We start from the raw sequence: 21,237 nt of genomic DNA, 5'->3' as shown, positions 1-21,237 counted from the left end.
TCCCTATGCCCCCCTCCTCTCTCAATTTCTCTCTATCCTGTCCAATAAAATGGAAAACAAAAATGACAGTCAGGAGCACTGAATTTGTAGTGCAGGCACACGAGCCCCAGCAATAACCTTGAATGTAAAAAAAAAAAGATGAGTTTCAACATGCCTTCTTTTGATGGCAGTGTTAAAAAAACTCACTACTTCATAACAACCCCTTCAGGGCTGGGTCTATCAATAGCACCAGATGAACTTTACACAGACCCACCTTAAGGTGGATAGTCCCAGAGGCCCTGCCATGAGCCAATCATATCACTCCCAAAGGAAGCATGTAGCTCAAGATAATGTTACTTGACCCCAAGCACTGTACAGTACATGCTTTTCCTGACTACTGAGAAAATAAAGGCTGAGCTGCTACGCCTGACCCTTAGCAGGCTTTTGGAATTCCCCACATACAGAACTAGATAGGGGAGTATCTCACTGAAAACTTAGGTTCACTTAGAAGTCTCATTTTTTTTTTCACAAGACTGTTCCAGAGCTTTCGGCTCTGCTAGTAAGTCAGAGCTTCCCTCAGAAACTTCCTCAGAAAAACTAGGGTGATCTCAACATTGATGTGCACAAGGACAGTTCTTTCAGAGACTCACTCAGAGGGAGAGCTACAAGAAAGCTGTGAGATCTTTCAGGATGATGCTGCAAAAGTCCAGAAGTACTTTTAACACCAACAGATGTTGTGCATTGACCAACAGGTGCAGGGTTCTTTTCTCAATTACAGCTGTTCCTGTGATGGACATCTGGCTGCTTCGAGGGCATCTTCCTCTCCTGCTGCTGCTCTTCAGTCTACAGAGACCTACAGAAAGTTCTGAGGTAGAGTACAATTGAAGGGTGAACTTTGTATGATCCAAGTGACAATGGAGGGCATTTTCTTGTGACAACATTTAACTGAACTGTAGGCATTTGGGATTTATTTGCACCCCGACATTTTCAACAAGTAATGCTAACAAAGACGATTGAGAAGTATAATTTAAAAGGTGTAGATTGTTTTTTTTTTCAGTTTCAACATAATATAAGCCATATTCCACTGGACTAGGTATAGAGAAAGGATGATCAAACAAGAAATAAAGGGAATAGGACTTGGTCACTAGATATAGTCCACAATTTTTTTTTTTTTAATCTCCACCAGGGTTATTGCTGGGGCTTGGTGCCAGCAATACAAATCCACTGCTCCGAGCAAGAAAATGTAGTTAACATAAATACTAGTAAAATTGTTAACTTTTAACGTCATGGAGAAATTATGTAATGTAAGATATAATAAAACAAGTGTCTTCATTTAAATGTAAACAGTGTAAAAAATTACTTAGTTCTTATCAGTGTATATTATATTTAATATCTGGTTTGTTTAGGACTATAAAAACTTTTTCTTTTTTTTTCCCTCTTCCCTTCTTTCCTTTCTCTTCCTCTCCCTTCTCCTCCTCTCTCCCCCCACCTCCCTCCCTCTACTCTTTTCTTATCTTTCTTTCCAATCAGAACACTGCTCAGTTCTGGTTTATAGTGGTGCCAATGGATAAATCAGGAACCTCAGAGACTCAGGCATGAAAGTCTTCTTGCATAACCATGTGTTATCTCCCTGGTCCTGTTTATCTTGTTTTATGTCTTAAAGACAAATATATTGTTTCCTTGGTAATAAGGTAACCAGAAACTTTTAGAAAAAGTAGCGTAGCTTTTCTTTTACAGTTTATACATGTGACATTAAGGAAGGCAGAGGTAAAACTTTTTTTTCTTGGTTCTTCATAAAATGTAAATGAAACAACTGTTAGAGTTGGATAAATAATGTAAAATAACTTCACATTGTTTCCTATGATCAACTTGAGAGGAATGTTAATTTGAAATTCTATACAATGGGGAGAAAAGCACCCTAATGCTAAAAGATACATATTAGGCCTAGTAAGATAGCATCAGAGTTTTATAGTTATTAATAATGAGGCAGAACATGATATTGTTAATTTCTTGTTATGGTTTAAATATATTTGTGGAATTATTTTTTAAACCTGCTGTAAATTTTTATTAAAATATTTTAAAAGTCTTAAAAATTTGTCCCAGTCTGCACTCAGCTAAATGACTTATCATAAATAGTAAACACAGTAAAAATACCTACTGGTATTTTTGTTGCGTTTCAGTCACAATGTAGTTGACACTGACTGGATGGGGTCTTCTTTTTTAATTTAATGTATTCCTTAATGAGTACTATTTATCAAAAGGCATCATTTATTTGGCAAAAAGGAGACATATTTAGAATTTGTACAATTCAAATGTTACTCAAAATGATAGGCTGATAATACTAAATCAATTTATATTTAAAGCTCTGACTTTGGTATAATGTGTGAAAAAGTAATCTTAAATTGTCTACCCACTAGAAGACATCTTTTCTTTTTTTTTTTTTTTAATTTTTTTTTAATATTTATTTTATTTATTTATTCCCTTTTGTTGCCTTTGTTGTTTTATTGTTGTAGTTATTATTGTTGTTGTCGTTGTTGGATAGGACAGAGAGAAATGGAGAAAGGAGGGGAAGACAGAGAGGAGGAGAGAAAGATAGACACCTGCAGACCTGCTTCACCGCCTGTGAAGCGACTCCCCTGCAGGTGGGGAGCCGGGGTTGGAACCGGGGATCCTTATGCCGGTCCTTGTGCTTTGCGCCACCTGCGCTTAGCCCGCTGCACTACAGCCCGACTCCCAGAAGACATCTTTTCCCCATTCAGTTTCTAGAGTGTGATCTTTCCAAGGCACACTCTTGACTAGTGCATAACCCTTTACTTTCTCCACTCCCCTGACAATGGGAAAATTTACTTGACTGGTGATATCAGGAAGAACTGCGTATGTTAAGTCTGATGCTGCTTGTTCTTCTTTCTCCTGGGCAATAAACAATAGCAAAAGTCATGATTTTGGTGTCCTTCCATAACTAGGAACTGAGCCGGAAGGAAGGTCACAGAGCAGTACTGACTACAGCTGAGTAAACAAGTATGCCTTCCTTCTGTGACTTAACACTTAAATGGTTCACTGGTAATCAGACCTAACTGTGCTCCAATGAGCCCGCATTCAGTAATAAAAATGCCAGTTTAGCCTTTACATTTGTTCTTTTTCTCAATTTATTTGGATTCTGGGCTGAAGAGAGGGTAGTTATTTACTGGAGCCCCTCTGGAGAAGCCAGCATTACTTAAGTCTGTTCTTAATCAAAGTCCAAAAATCTAATGTACGTTTTATTTGTAAATAAGACATTCCTTAAAACACCCATGAGAGAATGTGAAGTAAGTTGATAGATAGAACAAAAAGTATAATTAAACTTTAAGGTTATAATTTTTCTTATTCAAAGTGCTCAATATGCAAAAATGTTATTTGAGGTGATGCAAAAAGGGGTCACTTCTTCCATAAGATGAGGTATTTTTGTTGTTTTGTTCGAGCTTTCAGTTACATTTACAAACTGAGATAAATCGCTAGCACTCACTGATGCAAGAAAGACTGAAGTAGTATAATGGTTATGGTGAAACTTCAGAAAATACTGGTTTTTGAGAGAATACCAAATCTACCCCCACTATCACCATCTAATCTGAAAAGTTAAAATAAAATAATTTAAATCAATTTTTTTCTCTCCTTATAGGTTATAGTTAGGAGCAACATTAACCTAGCATCAGATTCCTTTGACGATCAGTATCAAGGCTGTATCCAACAGGTCATGGAGAAGCTAAATCAAGGGGACTATTTCACAAATGAAATAGAAAATGATAGGATATACTCCAGGGCCTGGCATAACGCCTACTTAAACTGGTTGAACCAAGTAAAAACTCCTCTCCCCAAGAACATGACTAATGCACATGCTGTGGCCATCCTGGTTTATACATTGAACAGCAATGTTCGATCAAACTTCACTAAAGCCATGGCTATTGCTGGTAGATCTCCTCAGCAGTATAAGGATTCATTCCATTTCAAATATCTACACTACTACCTGACCTCAGCAATACAGTTGCTGAGGGAAGAAAATGTCAAGAAGAATGATTCTCTGTGTTATGAAGTGTATCATGAGGCAAAGGACATCTACTTGGAAGCTTCTATAGGTTCTACCCTTCAATTTGGCCAATTCCTTTCCACCTCCCTCCTAAAAGAAGAGGCACAGAAGTTTGGAAACCAAACTCAGTTTACCATATTTACTTGCTTGGGTGTCTCTGTACAAGACTTCTCACTCAAGAAGGAGGTTCTTATTCCTCCCTATGAGTTGTTTGAAGTTGTGAATATTAGCTACTACCAAAGAGGAAATTGGTTGAAATTGCGGTCAACTGGAAACCACAGCAAGTTTAACTGTGAGCTGCTGAAAGGTATTACTATTAAGCTAAACTGAGTCTATCTGCTAGGATTACAGATCACTATTCCTTCATAGAAGTTTTTCTTTGACTGGGCTTCAGAAGAAAAAAACAAGAACATGGAAACTAGTAAAGGTGGAGCTGACAGATTAGGAAAAGCTTTCTGTTTCCTCTCTCTTCTCAACTACCTCTAGGAAAATGTTTCTGTAATGGCATGATATTTTGGGCTTTTTAGATAGAGAGAGTAAACCTCTACTGAGGAAAAAATATTGCATTAACCAGAATATTTTGGAAAAATAGTACATAAACAATAGTATTTTAACTTTTCTCTAAAATTATTTATTTATATTGCCACCAGAGCTATTTCTAGGATTCAGTGCATGCATGATGTATTCACCGCTTCCAGAAGAGGTGTTTTTTTTTTTTAGAGAGAGACAGAGAAAAATGGAGATGTAAAGAGGAGAGAATGAGAGGAGAGAGAAGGAAGAGAAGGGAGAGAGAGGAGAGAGGAGAGAGGAGGGGGGAGAGAGAGAAAGAGAGACCTGTTGCACTGCTTCACCACTTAGGAAACTCCCCCGCTGCATGCAGAGAGCCAGAGCTTCAATCCAGGTCCTCATACATAACAGGTGCACTCTACCAGGTGCACCACCATCCAATCCCTACTTTTTAACTTTGTCATGGCAATTTAGTAAGGAATACTAAAGACAAAAGCAAACCAAAATGCAAGGCTTGTTGATTCACTCTTATCTGCAAATGCCATCTATGCACTGGAACTAAGATAGTAGCCCCTGACGGTATAAAATCAATAAAATTACTATTCAAGGAGGACTGGTACTCTGAGAAATGAAAGTATGAACACAAATATTAGTGACACAGCAGATTTTTAAGCAATGGTTGCAGCTGCTCAGTGTAGGTAGCAAAGGAGTCTTTTGAGATGAAGTGAGAAAGGCTTCACAGTAGAAGACCACATGGGAATTGAAGTAAGAATAGGAATTTTCAGTAAAAAAGAAGCATAATGATTTCAAGCAATAAACAGCATATGCTGAATGAGAAATATCAAACAGGTGACATCTTTAGGTAATGTCGGCAAATTTGTAGCACTAGAATGTAGGATGTGTATGACACTGAAAGAGACTAAGAGTAGAAAGGGAATAGGAGATTGACTGGGGAAGGAGAATTCTGACAGAGCCAGATTGTGAAAACTCTTGGATTCCACACTAAGGTTTTCAAACTTCATGCCACCTGTAATAATAATTTTTTTAAAGATTTTAAGGAGTGGATCATCAATTATATCAACACTTTAATGACACTTTTGAAGATGTTACTTAAAATAAACATGAATAATTAGAGATATCACAATATGAAAAAAATGCTAAGCTTGTTTTTAGAAAAATATGTAACTGATTCCATTTTATAGCACCAGGTACCTTTGTTTTATAGAGGAATAACTCTATAGCAAATGCTGTGCCCTGTTGGAACTCAGAAGAAACTGATTCTATGTGTGTGTATCTATTCACACTCACAGTTAACCTCAAGATAGCTGCAGGGTCTACCGTTATAACAGCGCTGAATCTTTCTCCAAGCCATCATTTCAGTTGCTGTTCAATATTCAGGCTGTCAACATTATCCAGATTTTAAATCTACTGTGTTGCCACAGTCCTCATGCTGAAACCTAAGGCCTGGTCATGCTGGCATACCTGTAAGCACAGACCAAGTGGGTGGCAACCTAAGTAACTTGTATCTCCTCCCCCACTCTCCTTTGGCATGGCAGGCTAGACCAGAGAAATGAGTGTCTGCTACCCAGACCCAAGAGGTTAGTGTTAGAGGAGACTGAAAAGCTATAGTACAATAGAATAAGAAGAAAACAATGAGGTTTTGATTTAATAAAGAATGTTTTCATAATCATGTTCCAGAAATCTTTTGAAATTTAAACATGACACTACTTGGACAAGGTCACAGCTACTTCAGTCTTATCACAAATGTGAGGGGGAGGTTTTGTTTTGTTTTGTTTTGTTTTGTTTTGTTTTGCCACCAGGGTTATCTCTGGGGCTGGGTGCCTGCACTACTAATCCCATCCCCGTGAGGTTGTTTGTTTTTACCATTTTTGTTGTTGCTGTTGTTGTTGGATAGGACAGAGAGAAATTGAGAGAGGAGGGAAAGACAGAGAGAGGGAGAGAAAGATAGACACTTGTAGAATTGCTCCACTTCCTATGAAGCAAAGCCCTCCCTGCAGGTGAGGAGACGACAGGGGGCGGGGGTGGTTGGGGGGGGGTGGCTCCAACCTGGATCCTTGTGCAGGTCCTTGCGCTTGGCACTATGTGTGCTTAACCCAGTGCACCACTGGCCGACCCCTGAATGTGAGTTTTTCTACTATGTTAATGAGTACAACAAAATATGGGGAGGGGGGGTGTTTGTTTTTGCCTCCAGGGTTATCGCTGGGGCTTGGTGCCAGCACCACAAATCCACTGCTCCTAGTGGCCATTTTTCTCTTTTTTCTATTTTATTAGACAGGAAAGATGGAAGTTGAGAAGGGGGCGATAGAGAGAGGGAAAGATCGACACTGGGGCTGGGTGGTGGAGTGCTTGGTAGAGAGCACATATTACAATGCGCAAGGACCTAGGTTTAAGCCCCTAGTCTCCACCAGCAATGGAAAAGTTTTCCAAGTGGTGAAGCAGTTTTGCAGATGTCTCTGTCTCTCTGCCTATCACGTCCCCCTCTTGATTTCTCGCTATATCTATCCAATAAATAAAATAAAAAATAAGAAAAAATTGAGAGAGAGATAGACCTGCATATGTGCTTCATCACTCGTGTGGCGTCCTTGCTGCAAGTGATTGTGTGTGTGGGGGGGGGGAGGCTCCAACCCGGGTCCTTGAGCATAGTGCTATGTGGCTCAACTGGGTAAACCACTGCTGGGCCCCACAGCAAAGTCCATTAAGTAAAAACTGTGGAATATTTGTCAATGGGTTGGAAACTAGGGGAGAAGCATATATAATAGAAACTGCTACCCAAGATCTACAACTCTATTAGTCTCCAACAAAATATTTCAAGACTTGTTCCCCCGCAGTTGCAAAGTAATATGTTTACCATGTGAGGAAACTCAAAATAACTACTTTAGTTCTAAATTAAGGTTTAGGGGGCTGGGTGGAGGCTCACTGAGTTAAGCGCACATTTTAAGAAGTGCAAGGACCTGCAATCCAGGTTTGAGCCGCCCGGCTCCACAACTGTGGGGGGGACACTTCACAAGCAGTGAAGCAGGACTGCAGGTGTCTATCTTTCTCTCTCCCTCACTATCTTCTCCCCTCTCAGTTTTTCTGTCTTTAAAAAAAAATTGTCCACAGGAGCAATGGATTCATAGTGCAGGCACAGAGCCCCAGTAATAACCCTGGAAGCAAAAAATAAAATAAAATAAAATAAAATAAAATAAAATTAAGTAAATTAAGGTTTAGCATCAGTAGTCATGTATAAAATTCTGGAAGTTTAGTTGGTCTTGGCTGGATATTTGTAATCACAAATTATTTTAAAAGGAGTCAATAATCTTAAAATTATCTTGAAGTTAAAAAAAGTAGTATTTAAGAAGATAGCATGGAATCCAGGCAGTTTGACCCTAGGTTCATACCTAGTATTTGTTCAAGTTGCTTAAGTTTTGTTTCCTCATCTACATAAAGAGCACTCAAAGGATTATTTTGAAGATTGAGTAAAATACTTGCATTCTTTACTATATAGTAAATTATATACAATTGTGAATTTAGTAGTTCCAGTCCCTGACATAGAGATGCTAAATCATTTGTTGAATATTTGAATGGACAGATGAAACTTTCTCTTTTTCATGTCTTAGTGTAGTGGACCTTGGGTCAGGTGACCATAAAACTCAACTGACTAAAAACAGTTGCAGTATTTGCTAGAGATGAAAAATAATTATAGAAGGTTCAACTCCTAGTGATGAGTAAGGAACTATAGCCAGAATGTTAGTTATCTGGAATGTCGTCACTTGCAAAGTAAAATTTTTCCTAGAAACTCACTAGTTAGCAGCCTACACAATGTTGGGGGAAGACTGTAAATGGCAGAATTAAAATACCACTAATCCTAAATATATTTTGGTCAAAGACTTTGCATAACAGGCAAAGAGCTGAAGTGTGAGCATCCTTTCCTACGGAGCATGGCTATAAAACTATCTGGGAAGCAAAAAGAAGAGGAATAAGTTCAGGCAGCAGCTATACTATTTTTCCAGAGCTATCCTGTTTCCACCTCCCACAGTCACTTCAGCTGAGGACAAAAAAGCAACAGTTTTAGAAAGTACAGGACCAAGATCTCCCTATATCTAAAGATTATAAAAGTAACTTTGTCTGGCTTCAGAATGTGTGTAGCTTTTTTTTTTTTTTTTTTTTTTTGTCTCCAGGGTTACCACTGGGGCTTGATACCAGCACTATGAATCCACTGCTCCTGGAAGCTATTTTTCCCATTTTTGTTGCCCTTGTTAATGGTTGTTGTTATAGCTATTGTTGGATAGGACAGAGAGAAATCGAGAGAAGAGAAGACAGAGAGGAGGAGAGAAAGACAGACACCTGCAGACCTGCTTCACTGCTTGTGAAGCGACCTCCCTGCAGGTGGGGAGCCCGGGGTCTCCAACTGGGATCCTTGTGCCAGTCCTTGCGCTTTGCGCCATGTGCACTTAACCTTCTGACTACCACCCAGTCCCCTGCTTGTAGCTATTCTTTGCAGTATTTTTTTTTTTTTACCTGCAGGGTTATTGCTGGGGCTCAGTGCCTGCACCATGAATCCACTGCTCCTGGAGGCCATTTTTTTCTTACTCCCCCCCCCTTTTGTTGCCCTTGTTGTTGTAGCCTTGTTATGGCTATTATTGTTATTGATACTGTTCCTTGTTGGATAGAACAGAGAGAAATGGCTAGAGGAGGGGAAGACAGAGAGGGGGAGAGAAAGATAGACACCTGCAGACCTGCTTCACCACCTGTGAAGCGACTCCCCTTTAGTTGGGGAGCTAGGGGCTGGAACCGGGATCCATGAGCTGGTCTTTGCACTTGGTGCCACGTGCGCTTTACCCGCTATGCTACCGCCTGACCCCTCTTTGCAGTATTTTTATCTCAGTGAGTAAACTCTGTCTTTCCTTAAGTTCTTTCTAGAAACTGGTAAGTAACACTCCACTAATCTCCACACTATGGAGAGTAGTAATGGATTAATCTATTCGGGAAGTAGGTGGGGTGATTTTTTTTTCCTCTGGGAGGCATTCACTGCAAGGAGTAAGATCAGTAAAGGCTCCCCAAACCTGATTTTCTAGATAACTGCTATCACCCACTTCCCTCCTCCCAACCAATATCAGTCTAGGGAATCCACAGGTGGTGTTTGAGTACAAGTATCTAATTCTTCAGACACTGTAATCCTTGCAGGAAGATTTTTCTTTTCCTTTTGGTTTTTTCATAAGAAGTTGAAAATATCTTTGTCCCCAAAAATCCTTATGAGCAGGTGATCTCGAGCCCTAATCTCTCACTCCTCAATCTAATATATGTGATACTTGAAAAACAACATATAGAAAGGCTTTGGGGGTCGGGCAGTGGCTCATCCAGTTAAGCACACATATTACTATGTGCAAAGGCCTGGGTTCAAGCCTCCACTCCCCACCTGCAGGGGGGATGATTCACTAGTGTTGAAGCAGATCTGCAGGTGTCTATCCTCTCTATACTTCTCTATTTCCCCTCCCATCTCAGTTTCTCTCTGAAGTGTCAAAAAAAAAACAAAAAAAAAAACAGAAAAAATGGCCACTAGGAGTCATGGATTTGAAGTGCTGCCACCAAGCCCTAGCAATAACCTTGGTGGCAATAAAAACAAAACAAACAAAAAAGCTTTTAAATTTGGCTAGTCAAGACACTATAAGTCTCCCAGTGAAGACTAAAAATAACTAAAGAATCTAGCTTCCCCAATCATTTATTTCAAAATTGGGTCAGCTAACTTGTAACTGCAGTTACGAAGTTCAAGGAGTTCCCAGGAATCTATCACTTCCAGCAAGTCAAGAGATCAAATTTGTAGCATAATACATTTGAGTGCATGTTTTTTTCAAAATAAAAATTATTGAAGACTTTCCAAACAAGTTTTCCTTTCTACTTCTTTCCCTCACATAGCATACTGGTTACCATAGAAACATGTTTCATGGCAATTTAAAGATTCAAAATGTATAGTTTGCCCTTAAATGTTGCTTCTTTCAGCAAAATAACTAATGCCAAATCTAGTAGGCACACAAATGCATGCTCTGTTCTGTATGACTGGATTCACAAAGAGGAGGTATTTATTTGCTAAAATGTTTCACATAATCAAAATTCTTAAGCATGTTAGAAAAAAAAGTCAATTGTTTGTAGTAAGTCTGATTTTACACATTAATCTTTTAGTTATCGAAAGCACATGGGGAAATGGCTTGACCTTTTCATAGTGTAAAATATTAAGTTATTGGAAAAGTCCTGATGCAGTTTTACACAGAAAAAAAAAAAATCAAAAGAGGGCTGGGCAGTGGTGCACCAGGTCAAGTATACATAGAATGGAAGAGCAAGGACCCATGCAAGGATATCCCCGTTTGAGCCCCAGCTTCCCACCTGAAGGGGAGTCACCTTATAAGTGGTGAAGTAGGTCTATAGGTGTCTTTCTCTCTCCCCTCTATCTTCCCTTTCTCTCTCAATTTCTCTCTGTCCTAAAAATGGCCACAGGATCAGTGGATTCATAGACCCAGCATCCAGCCCCAGTGATAACCCTGGAGGCAAAAATAATAAAATTATAATAATACGATATGATTTTTTTCTGACAATCCAGTAGGACTAATTTATAAAAATTAAACCTACTTGGTAAGATTCTGGTAAGTATAAAATGAACTAATCCATGCAAAAGCTCTTAGAATAGTATATATATCATGGTCTAGGAGATAGTGCAATTGATAAAGCATTGGACTCTCAAGTGTGAGGTCTCAACTTCAATCCCTGGCAGCACATGTACCAGAGTAATGTCTAGTTCTTTCTCTCTCAATAAATAAAATATTTTTTTAAGAAGGGAAAAAAGAAAAAAAAAGAAAAAAGTGTTTCCTTTTTATAAATAAATTTTTTTTTAAAAGGAAAAAAAGAATAGTGTATGTCATATGTAAATTATCACTTTTTGGTCAGTTGTGCCTGAACAACTCCTAGTGGCCTTCTTTTTTTCCTTTTGTATAGAAGATGAGAGACAGAAACAGAGTAGAAGACACACACACACCTGCAGCACTACTCTACCACTCATGAAGCTTCCCCCCTGCACATGGGGACCAGGAACTTGAACCTAAGTCCCTATGGACAGTAATGTATGTGCTCTACTTGGTACACCATGTTATTACAACATAAAAAATTTCATTCCCATTATTGTTATTATTAATATCATTACTTCCTGTTTTCTTTTATTCTGGGATTTAATTATCTCAAACTTCTCTAATTATGGCATCATCCATATGGAATTAGTGGGTCTATCTTTGAAAAATGGATGGAAGACAGAGTCATTAAATGAATTTCATATACTACATTGCATGATGGAAAAATAACACTTTGGAACCAGTAAGAACTGGGCTTATGTGATCTTGTGTGAATAACAACATCTTACCCATTTTTTTCTTTTATAAAATGAGAGAGAGTAATAAATGCAAAGAGGGAATGTTTATAATACTTGGAATTTGCTTCCTCAAACACAATCGAAAAACCCTGGGAAAGTACCTCATATATGAAAGCAGGAAAGTAGTTTAGGCACAAATGTGTACTTGTGTTGTTGCTAGAAAGTACAGAAACAAATAAACATACAGATTAAAGCAGACCACTTTTGTCATTACTTAGTCATCACAGTTCCAGAAAAGACAGAAAGACAAGACAAGGTGGGAGTCGGGCGGTGGCGCAGTGGGTTAAGCGCACGTGGTGCAAAGCGCAAGGACCAGCATAAGAAAGACAAGACAAGGTGTTGGGCAGTCAACTTCTTTGTCTCTATCCAAAATAAATAAATATTTTTAAAATAATTTTTAAAAGAGAGGCAAGGAGAGGAGAAAGATACTACAGCACTGCAACTTCCTCTAGCATGGTGGAGGCCAAGCTAAACCTGGGTCATTCACATGACAAAGCAAGGACAATACACAGGTGAACTATCTTGCTAGTTCAGCCTGCATACCACTTAAGTGCCATCTTTTTTCTAGATAACATTCTAACATTCATTACTCTCTGCATTTTGACAGGAAGATGCTACAGATAAAATTTGCGTCCAAATACTGTAACTGGATATACAGACTTGTCATTTTTATCAAGAGACAAAATGTTTCTTTCTTAATGGTCTACTATTCATAAATTTAAAAATTGAGATAAAAGCTGTAATTATGTATTTCTCCCATATTGTGTACCTTAATACAGAGATAACAGAAATTAGGTTATACTACACTATAAAAAGCGAGACATTGTATTACACCAAAGTAAAGGATTCTGGGGAGTGGGGGTTCAGGAGGAATGATGGTGGAAGAGGACATAGGTGGGATTTTAGAGTGTTATGCAGAAACCTGAGAAATGTTACATATGTGCCAACTACTGTATTTACTGTTGACTGTAAACCATTAATCCCAATTTTTTAAAAAAAGTAACAGTCATTAAGAAGAGAGAAAGAGAGACAGACAGACAGACATGTGAAGGCCTAGCAGTGGTACAGCTGGTAGAGCTCACACATTATAGTTCCTAAGGACCTGGGTTCATGTCCTCAGTCCCCACCTCCAGAGTAGGGATTGATTCACAAGCAGTAACAGTACTGCAAGTGTCTGTCTCCTCCTCTATTTCCCCTTTCCCTGTCAATTTATCTATCTCTATCCAAAATAAGTTATGTTACTGAAATATATTATAAAATGATACATGTGTAGTAATTTAGTTTACAAAGTATTACACCTCCACTACCTGTTTAATTCCTTTAATCACCCTATAATTTGGATTACTGAACTACTATACACCATACTAATATGACTACTAACTTTGTGGTCCAGGAGGTAGCTCAGTGGATAAGGCATTGGATAAGGCTTGAACATGAGGTCCCAAGTTCAACCCCCATCAGCACATATAACAGAGTGATGTTTGGTTCTTTATTATTAGTAATTTTTTAAATTTATTTATTTTCCCTTTTGTTGCCCTTGTTGCTTTTTATTGTTGTAGTAGTTATTGTTGTTGTTGTTATTGATGTCATTATTGTTAGGAGTGAAATGAGAGGAGGGGAAGAGAGAGAGAGGGAGAGAAAAAGAGACACCTGCAAACATGCTTCACTTCCTGTGAAGTGCCCCCCCCCAGTGGGGAGCTGGGGGCTTGAACCAGGATCCTTGTGCCAGTCCTTGTGCTTTGCGCCACCTGCACTTAACCCGCTGCACTACTGCTAGACTCCCTTGATGTCTGGTTCTTTCTCTCTCTCCTCCTATATTTCTCATAAATAAATAAATGAAATCTTAAAAAAAAAACTGATGAACACTAAGTTTTAGAAAGGTTAAACAGTTCATGTAACATTATTTAATGTATAAATAACAGAAGTTAGAATTTTTTTTGACAAAAAACATTGAAGCAAATTTCCTTTACAGACTGCTTTCAGAATATTTATCTGTTCATTCAAAAATGTTATGGAAAACTCACTATTAATTCTGATCTTCTGTTACTGTGACTATTTCCATAACAACTCAGTTCTCATTTAAGTAAATATACATTCATGAACAGTTCAATATTTTCACATGCATAACTCTAGTGCCTTCTGTTCCAACCTACTTTAAATATCAAAAAACTGAGACATGACCTAATAAACTAGTGTTACAAACCATTAATGAGTCTTCAATTAGAAAAAATATTGCAGAGAAGGAATGAAATAGATGAATAGTTAATAAAGCATAAAAGTAAAGGCAAATACAAACACAGAAAGTTTTTAATCAAAACTCAATTACAAAAGTAATTAAGATAGAGATGTCAGTGATGATGGCAAATACAGAAAGCCAGACTTTAACTAGTCAACTAACTGGCTAGCCTGAAATAAGTATTTTAACCTCTTCTTGCCTGTTTCACCATCTGCAAAACAAACAAACTATGTTCTGTTAGAAAAAGTTAGAAATAATTTTAATAACTAATTTCAAATATTTTATTAGTTTTCTAAGCTTAAAATGTCGGGGGGGGGGGCGTGGTCCGGGAGGTGGCACAAGCATGAGGTCCTGCATTCAATCCCCCGCAGCACATGTACCAGAGTGATGTCTGGCTCTTTCTCTCTCCTCCAGTGTTTCTCATTAATAAATAAACATTTTAAAAATAAAAATAATAAAAATAAAAATGTCAGGAGGCGCAGGTGGTAGCACAGTGGGTTAAGCACACATGGCCCAAAGTGCAAGAACTGGCCTAAGGATCCCAGTTCGAGCCCCCACTCCCCACCTGCATGGGGTTGCTTTACAAGTGGTGAAGCAGGTCTGCAGGGGTCTATCATTCTCTCCTCCTCTGTCTCCCCTCCTCTCTCAATTCTTCTGTCCTATCCAATAACAGCAGCAGCAATAAAAATAATAATAACAAGAGCAACAAAAATGGGAAAAAATGGCCTCCAGGAGCAGTGGGTTTGTAGTGCAGGCACCAAACCCCAGTGATAACCGTGGAGGCAAAAAAAAAAAGTCAGAAGAGAAATGCAGCTTTTTAAATCTCTGTAATCTAAAACATTTCTAACTTTTTTGTTTGCTTTTACAGCTTCCAGCGAAAAGTGCATCCCTATTCCTGTACTTACAGCTACTCTACCCCTTTTGACCATTGCTATCATCTCTTCCAAAACCGGAGAATAAAGAAAACTTGAGATTTTACTTGTCTTATCCCCTTTTACTTATTCCAGTAAAGGAACCCCGAATTCCTTTGAGGGATCATTCTGTCTAACAACCAATCACTGCAGAGTTGTTTCTGTTCACTACCTATGAATGGCATTGTATCTCAATATATTTTTCTCCATTAACACTGAGGATCAAACTGAAATTGAAAACAACCCCATCAGATCTTGTGAGATACACAAGTTACTTTTGCTAATTGGAGTTGGGAGTAGAGTGGAGGTTTTTTAGTGGAGATTAATGAAAGCACAGCTTGAGCCTAGAGCAGCTCAGAGCTATCTCCTACTAGGACTGGAATCTCTGACTCCCTGAGAATGGATCTAGCACAATGAAGGAAGATCTGAGAAATGGAAATAATCTGATCCTGGTGGTCCAAGAGGAGGTGCAGTGGATAAAGCATTGGACTCTCAAGCATGAAGTCCAGAGTTCAGTCCAGGGCAGCACATGTATCAGAGTGATGCCTGAGTTCTTTCTCTCTCCTCTTATCTTTCTCATTAATAAATATTTTAAAATTTTTATCCTAAATAGTGTGTGTGAGCTGTAGATCCAACTATACCTGGGACAAAATATACTGGGCTTTTTCATTATATAAATCAATAAATCATATTTCTGCTTAAAAGTTTTGGATTAAATTTTTTTTCACTCCAGGGTTATTGCTGGGCTCGGTGCCTGCACAATGAATCCACCGCTCCTGGAAGCCATTTTTTCCCCCTTTTGTTGCCCTTATTGTTGTAGCCTCGTTGTGGTTATTATTGTTGCCATTGTTGACGCTGTTCGTTGTTGGATAGGACAGAGAGAAGTGGAGAGAGGAGGGGAAGACAGGGGGAGAGAAAGATAGACACCTGCAGACCTGCTTCACCGCCTGTGAAGCGACTCCCCTGCAGGTGGGAAGCTGGGGCTCCAACCGGAATCCCTATACCGGTCCTTGCGCTTTGCGCCACATGCGCCTAACCCACTGTGTCTCCGCCCCGACCCCCTTGGATTAAATTTTCTATCTCAAGCAACTAAAGGAATTGGTTCTCACTTATTTTTAGTATAGCTGTCCTAAACAGCAGCAAAACAGAGACGTTTGAATTAAGAAGCTAAGGACAAAATTCTTTATCAAAGACTGGGGAGATAGCACAACCACAGTGTATCGTACTTACACATGTGAAGTCCCAGGTTCAGTTCCTGGCACTACCAATAGCTAGAGCCAAGACCTAATGCTCTGGGTCAAAAATAAGTAGGATAAATACATAAAATCCTTCATCAGATTGAAGCAATTTGACCCCCAGAGTCATAGCCAATGTATGAATTTATTCAGAGATTTTTTATTGTCGTTCTAGACCAAATTAATGTAGTCTTAGGTGGGTGGAAACTTGAGAAGTAAAAGGAAAATTTAACAAAAATGTTAGAGAAATCATCTTGTGTTAGTAGTAAGGTACTTCATACATATCTAAAATACAAAGACGGAATTTATATCTGTATGCTATCTACAGAGAACATTTATAGCAAATTGGATTTTAAGTTTTAGTCATAAGTTTACATTTACTTATTGAAAAAAATGTAGATATTGATAGAGTAAAATGAGAAAATAAAGGAGGGAAAGTGTGGGATTATGTGAAAGCATGGTAGAGCACAGGGGAACTCCCCCATCCTTGAGATGGAGGTCTGAAAAGATACCTCACCTGTCAGTCTCTCCCTTTCAGGGATAGAGCTTGGTGGGAAACGCTTTTCCTGACTGAGTTCCTTTTTGTCAGTCTCCCAGGCTTCACAGAGACCTGCAACTTCTAACACTTAGCTCATTCCCCTGCTACAAGCCAAATGGTTGCCTGCTTGAATACTCCATCACACTCCCTTGCCAGTAACATAACAATGAGACCCCCCCCCCCACCTCTTCCCGGTTCTTTGATCATCATGACTTACATCAATACTCTGCCATTCTCTGCTTTATCTCATTCTGCTGGTTTAACAACCATGTTTCTCATAACACCTTTAGATAATTAACATTTCTTGCCACATGGAAACTAATTGTTTTGACCTTTTTGTATCTTATCAATTCTGGGGTCATTCCTTAGCCCTCCCAACCATAGGGGTACTAACCTTTTGAAAACCTGTGATTACTGACATATGTGAAAAATGTTCTTTGTTCCACTTTGCTATATAAGCCTTGTCCTTTCTCTGAATAAATTGGAAGTTCATGCCTGAATTTCTCCTGGCTGTTCTTTCTGCATCACGTGATCCCTAGAATCGTACGGGAAAGCCAGTGGCTTACCTCTGTTGCGAGGCCACCCACTTGAGCACCAGCAAGAAAGTTTAGTTGCTAAGAAAATATCAAAAATATACTGAATCCCAATTATGTGCAAAAATAATATGAATTACCAACCTTCTAGCAAGGAATGCTCCTCAACTTTTGCTTCAGGTACTATACTTGATTTTGAAAGACCCTCATAATAGGAGCAAAAATAAAAGTCTTTGGATACTTTTGAATTCTGAAAGTCCTAATTGTTGTTTTCGCCGAGCTGGCTTCACAGGCGGGTAACAGAAGACCTGGGACTCATGGCTGGGTTGTACGCAGTATCTCTTTATTCATGCAGGATGCAGCGCAATCTATACCAAGCTAAGCTAAACTAAAAACTACAAAAAATCTTGTCCTTATAAATATACTAGTCCAGTAGGGTGGGAACAGGATGCTATGCAGAGAGGGTGGAGAGAAAAGTGACTGGTGAAAATCAGGGTATGACAAGGAGAGGGGGCAGAGCAGGCAAGAATTCTACCACTGAAGCACCAATGCCCTGGAGGGAGGGTGGTGCTTGTTAACAGCGGTTATGTAAATAGAATGAAGTGGTTATGTAAATAGAATAGTGTTAAGCAGGGGGGATTAAACTAATGAAACAGAAGGGGTTTTTAGAAGCATACCAACACCTAATATTTGGAGACACTACAAATGAAGAACTCAACCCAACTACCTTAGAACCCTATCTGAAAGGCCCGCGTTATGATAGAAGTAGCAGGATGAGAAATTTTCTATATAAAATCTAGGTACCAAATTTAAACATCAAGTACATTCCTTACACTGGCATTCTGAAGATGAGTCCATTGATGGGGACTGGGTGGTGGCACACCCAGTAGAGTATGCATATTACAATGTACAAGGACCTGAGATCAAGTCCCTCACCTGCAGGGTGGGAAGCTTCACAAGTGGTGAAGCAGCATTGCAGGTAACCCCCTTCAACCACATCCTCTCTCCCTCCCCTCTCAATTTGTCTCTGTCTTTATCCAAAAATAAATAATTTCTTTAAAAGTCAACTGCATCTCTGGAGCTCAGTTTACACTGACTTTACTCCTAATAAGGCACAAATAAAATTACCATAAACACAAAGAAATGCTGTGGTTTAATGGTCAGGGACTGTCAGTTTAGTGGCTACCAGTTACAGAGGCTTGAGGACATACCCAGGGTATAAGCTGTGAAATGAACTCTGATGAAGTAGTGCTAAAATGTTGTAAGATTCTCAACCTATGGTATTTTTTCTTTTACTCTTCTTTTATTGCCACCAGCATTATCACTGGGGCTCAGTGACTGCAAACAAATTCAGTGGCTATTTTCTCTTCTTTTTTTCTCCCTTTATTTGGTAGGACAGAAAGAAATTGAGGGGGAGGGGAGAGAAACACTTGCTTCACTGCTCATAAAGTTTCCCCCCACCATCCCTGCAGGTGGGGACCAGGAACTCAGGTCGGACCTTGCACATGGTGGTAACATGTGCTCTCAATCCAGTGGGCCTCCACCTAGCCCCTATTGTATATTTTTCTGCACCATATAAATGTACTTATTGAGCCAGTCTATGAACAAAACTTAAGAGACTGAAAGTTGAATACACTTGACCATATTTTCCATGAGTTTACAATCTCATGAAAAAAAAAAAAAACATAAGTCACAAAGGAGATACCAGATGAAAGGAGGAAATCCAAACTTCACTCATGATAGCTCAGAAGATAGATTTGTTATAGCTAGACAGAGAGAGAAGTCTAGAAGGAAGCAGCATTTGAGTTCTTCTTCTAGCGTTTGCCCTTCTTCCGTAGCCAGTCAACAGCGTCGGGTTGAAAGCTGTCAGGAGCTGCTTGTTGCTGGCTTTGAAAGTGACTGGGATCCATGTGGATTCAGTCGGCTAGGAAGGATCGTCAGTTTCCCTAATGAATGGGTACTCACGGGATGCACGAGAAGGTCGATCCGATGAGGCCTTGGGACAATGGGATAGGAATAAGGAGTGAAGAGGAAGAGAAAAAAACAGTACATACAGGTATATATCAAGTTTCTAGTGTTTTTTTAAAAAAGAATACAATAAGTGCTTGGGGTTAGAGAAAAAAAATTAGATTCCTCTGACCTGTGTCTAGATAAAGCCTTCTCTAAGAGGTGAAGTTTAAGGCAAAGGTTTCAGATAGAGAAGACAAAAAGAGAACTGAGTAGAAAAGACAGTGGGATATAGAGGTGATTATGTTTACATGGGCCCAAAAAATAGTTAAGTCTGGCAGAATAACTAACATTAAGAAAAATGTGAATCTTAATTAAGCTAAAAAGAAAAAACAGCCTAAAGCATTTGATCTCTATGAAAAATCAGGTTTCCTGAATAAGAAAATTCTGAATCAGTGATACTTGATTATGATCCTAGCACCAGGAGTGTCAATATCCCTTAACAACTTGATAGAATGGTATGGGGAAATACATGTTTTGCTGACCTGAGGTCCCAGGCTCAATCCCTAGCATATGTCCATATGTCCAATGTAGTGCTCGCTCTCTCCCTTCTATCTCCTCTCTCTCTAATTTAAAAATGAACTTCAGAGAAATGTGAATTCCAGGGTCTTATCCTAAGTTTATAAAAGTAGAAACCCAAAAATCTGTTTAGTAAGATCTGAAGGACTGTGACTCTTGTGATAGTACAACCAATTTTTTAAAAGATAGTTCTTCTAATTCATTATAGAACAAATCTCTAGAAATAAATTACTGAAGTGAGTTATGTAGATTTGTGGGTTTAAAGACTAGTGTACACAAATTACATTTCAACTTCTCCCTACAATTTAGTGTTTTTAAGCAAAAAGTCTACAAAGGCCTGGGAGATAACAATAATGTACTACAATAGCCTGAAACACCAGGAGTCCAGGACTTCCCCCCTGTAATCTAATGTGCTTGAGCAAAAAATCTGTAAGGATTGGGAAGATAAGACCATTGGTAATACAATAGCCAGAAGCTCCACCCCATGTTTAGTTCCAGGCACCTACATGAACCAGAACTGAGTTATACTCTGGCAAATAGGAAAAAAAAAAAAAAAAAAAAAGGTTGCTAGCAACCATTGTCACCTTGAGAGCTACACAAGTTGTGTCATGACAAAACTAGGAATCTCTAGGCTCTTAACTCCTGACCTTAGTGAAATTAGGCACCAGATTACCCAAAAAGACTCACCAGTGTGTGTCCTAGGAGTGGCACAGTGGATAAAACATCATATTCTCAAGGACAAGATAGTGAGATTAAGCTCCAGCATGGCATATCGCAGAGTGGTGTTCTGGTTCTTTCTCTCTCTCTCTCTCTCTCTCTCTCTCTCTCTCTCTCCCTCCTCTTGTCTCTAACAAATAAATAAATCTTTAAAAAAAAAATAAATTGCCCATGTCCAGCAGAGAAGCACAGAAGTCAGACCTTCCACCATCTGCACCCCATAAAGAATTTTGGTCCAGGGGGTTGGGCAGTGGTGCACTGGGTTAAGCACATATAGTAAGAAGGGCAATGATCCCAGTTTGAGCCCTCCGCCCCCACTTCTGACCTGGTTTAAGATCTTGGTCGCCACCTGCAGGGGGCAAACTTCACAAGTGGTGATGCAGTGCTGTAGGTGGTGTCTCTCTCTCTTACTCTATATCCTCCTTACCTCTCAATTGCTCTGTTCAAAATAAATATTTTTTAAAAAGACACATCAATGTAAAGCTATAAAAACTCAAGGGTAAAGATATATATACATACATATACATGTATATGTACATATGTGAGTGTGTGCATGTATTGCAGGCACCTAGGGTAAGAAA

General features: G+C 39.0%; 1 protein-coding gene across 1 annotated transcript; it reads left to right on the top strand.

Moving 5' to 3' along the window:
- The first annotated feature begins 410 nt into the window (after positions 1–410).
- On the top strand, positions 411–17,373 carry ART4 (ADP-ribosyltransferase 4 (inactive) (Dombrock blood group)). The gene is made up of 3 exons (XM_007533145.3): positions 411–849; positions 3,635–4,346; positions 15,065–17,373. Exons 1-3 carry the CDS (start codon positions 670–672, stop codon positions 15,154–15,156), a joined length of 984 nt encoding a protein of 327 aa, XP_007533207.2. The 5' UTR covers positions 411–669; the 3' UTR covers positions 15,157–17,373.
- Positions 17,374–21,237: the final 3,864 nt, after the last annotated feature.

This window comes from Erinaceus europaeus, chromosome 7 (genome assembly GCF_950295315.1).
Source record: "Erinaceus europaeus chromosome 7, mEriEur2.1, whole genome shotgun sequence".
Lineage (NCBI taxonomy): Eukaryota > Metazoa > Chordata > Mammalia > Eulipotyphla > Erinaceidae > Erinaceus > Erinaceus europaeus.
The sequence above is the reverse complement of the archived record's forward strand: the minus strand, read 5'-3'. Positions and strand labels throughout refer to the sequence as shown.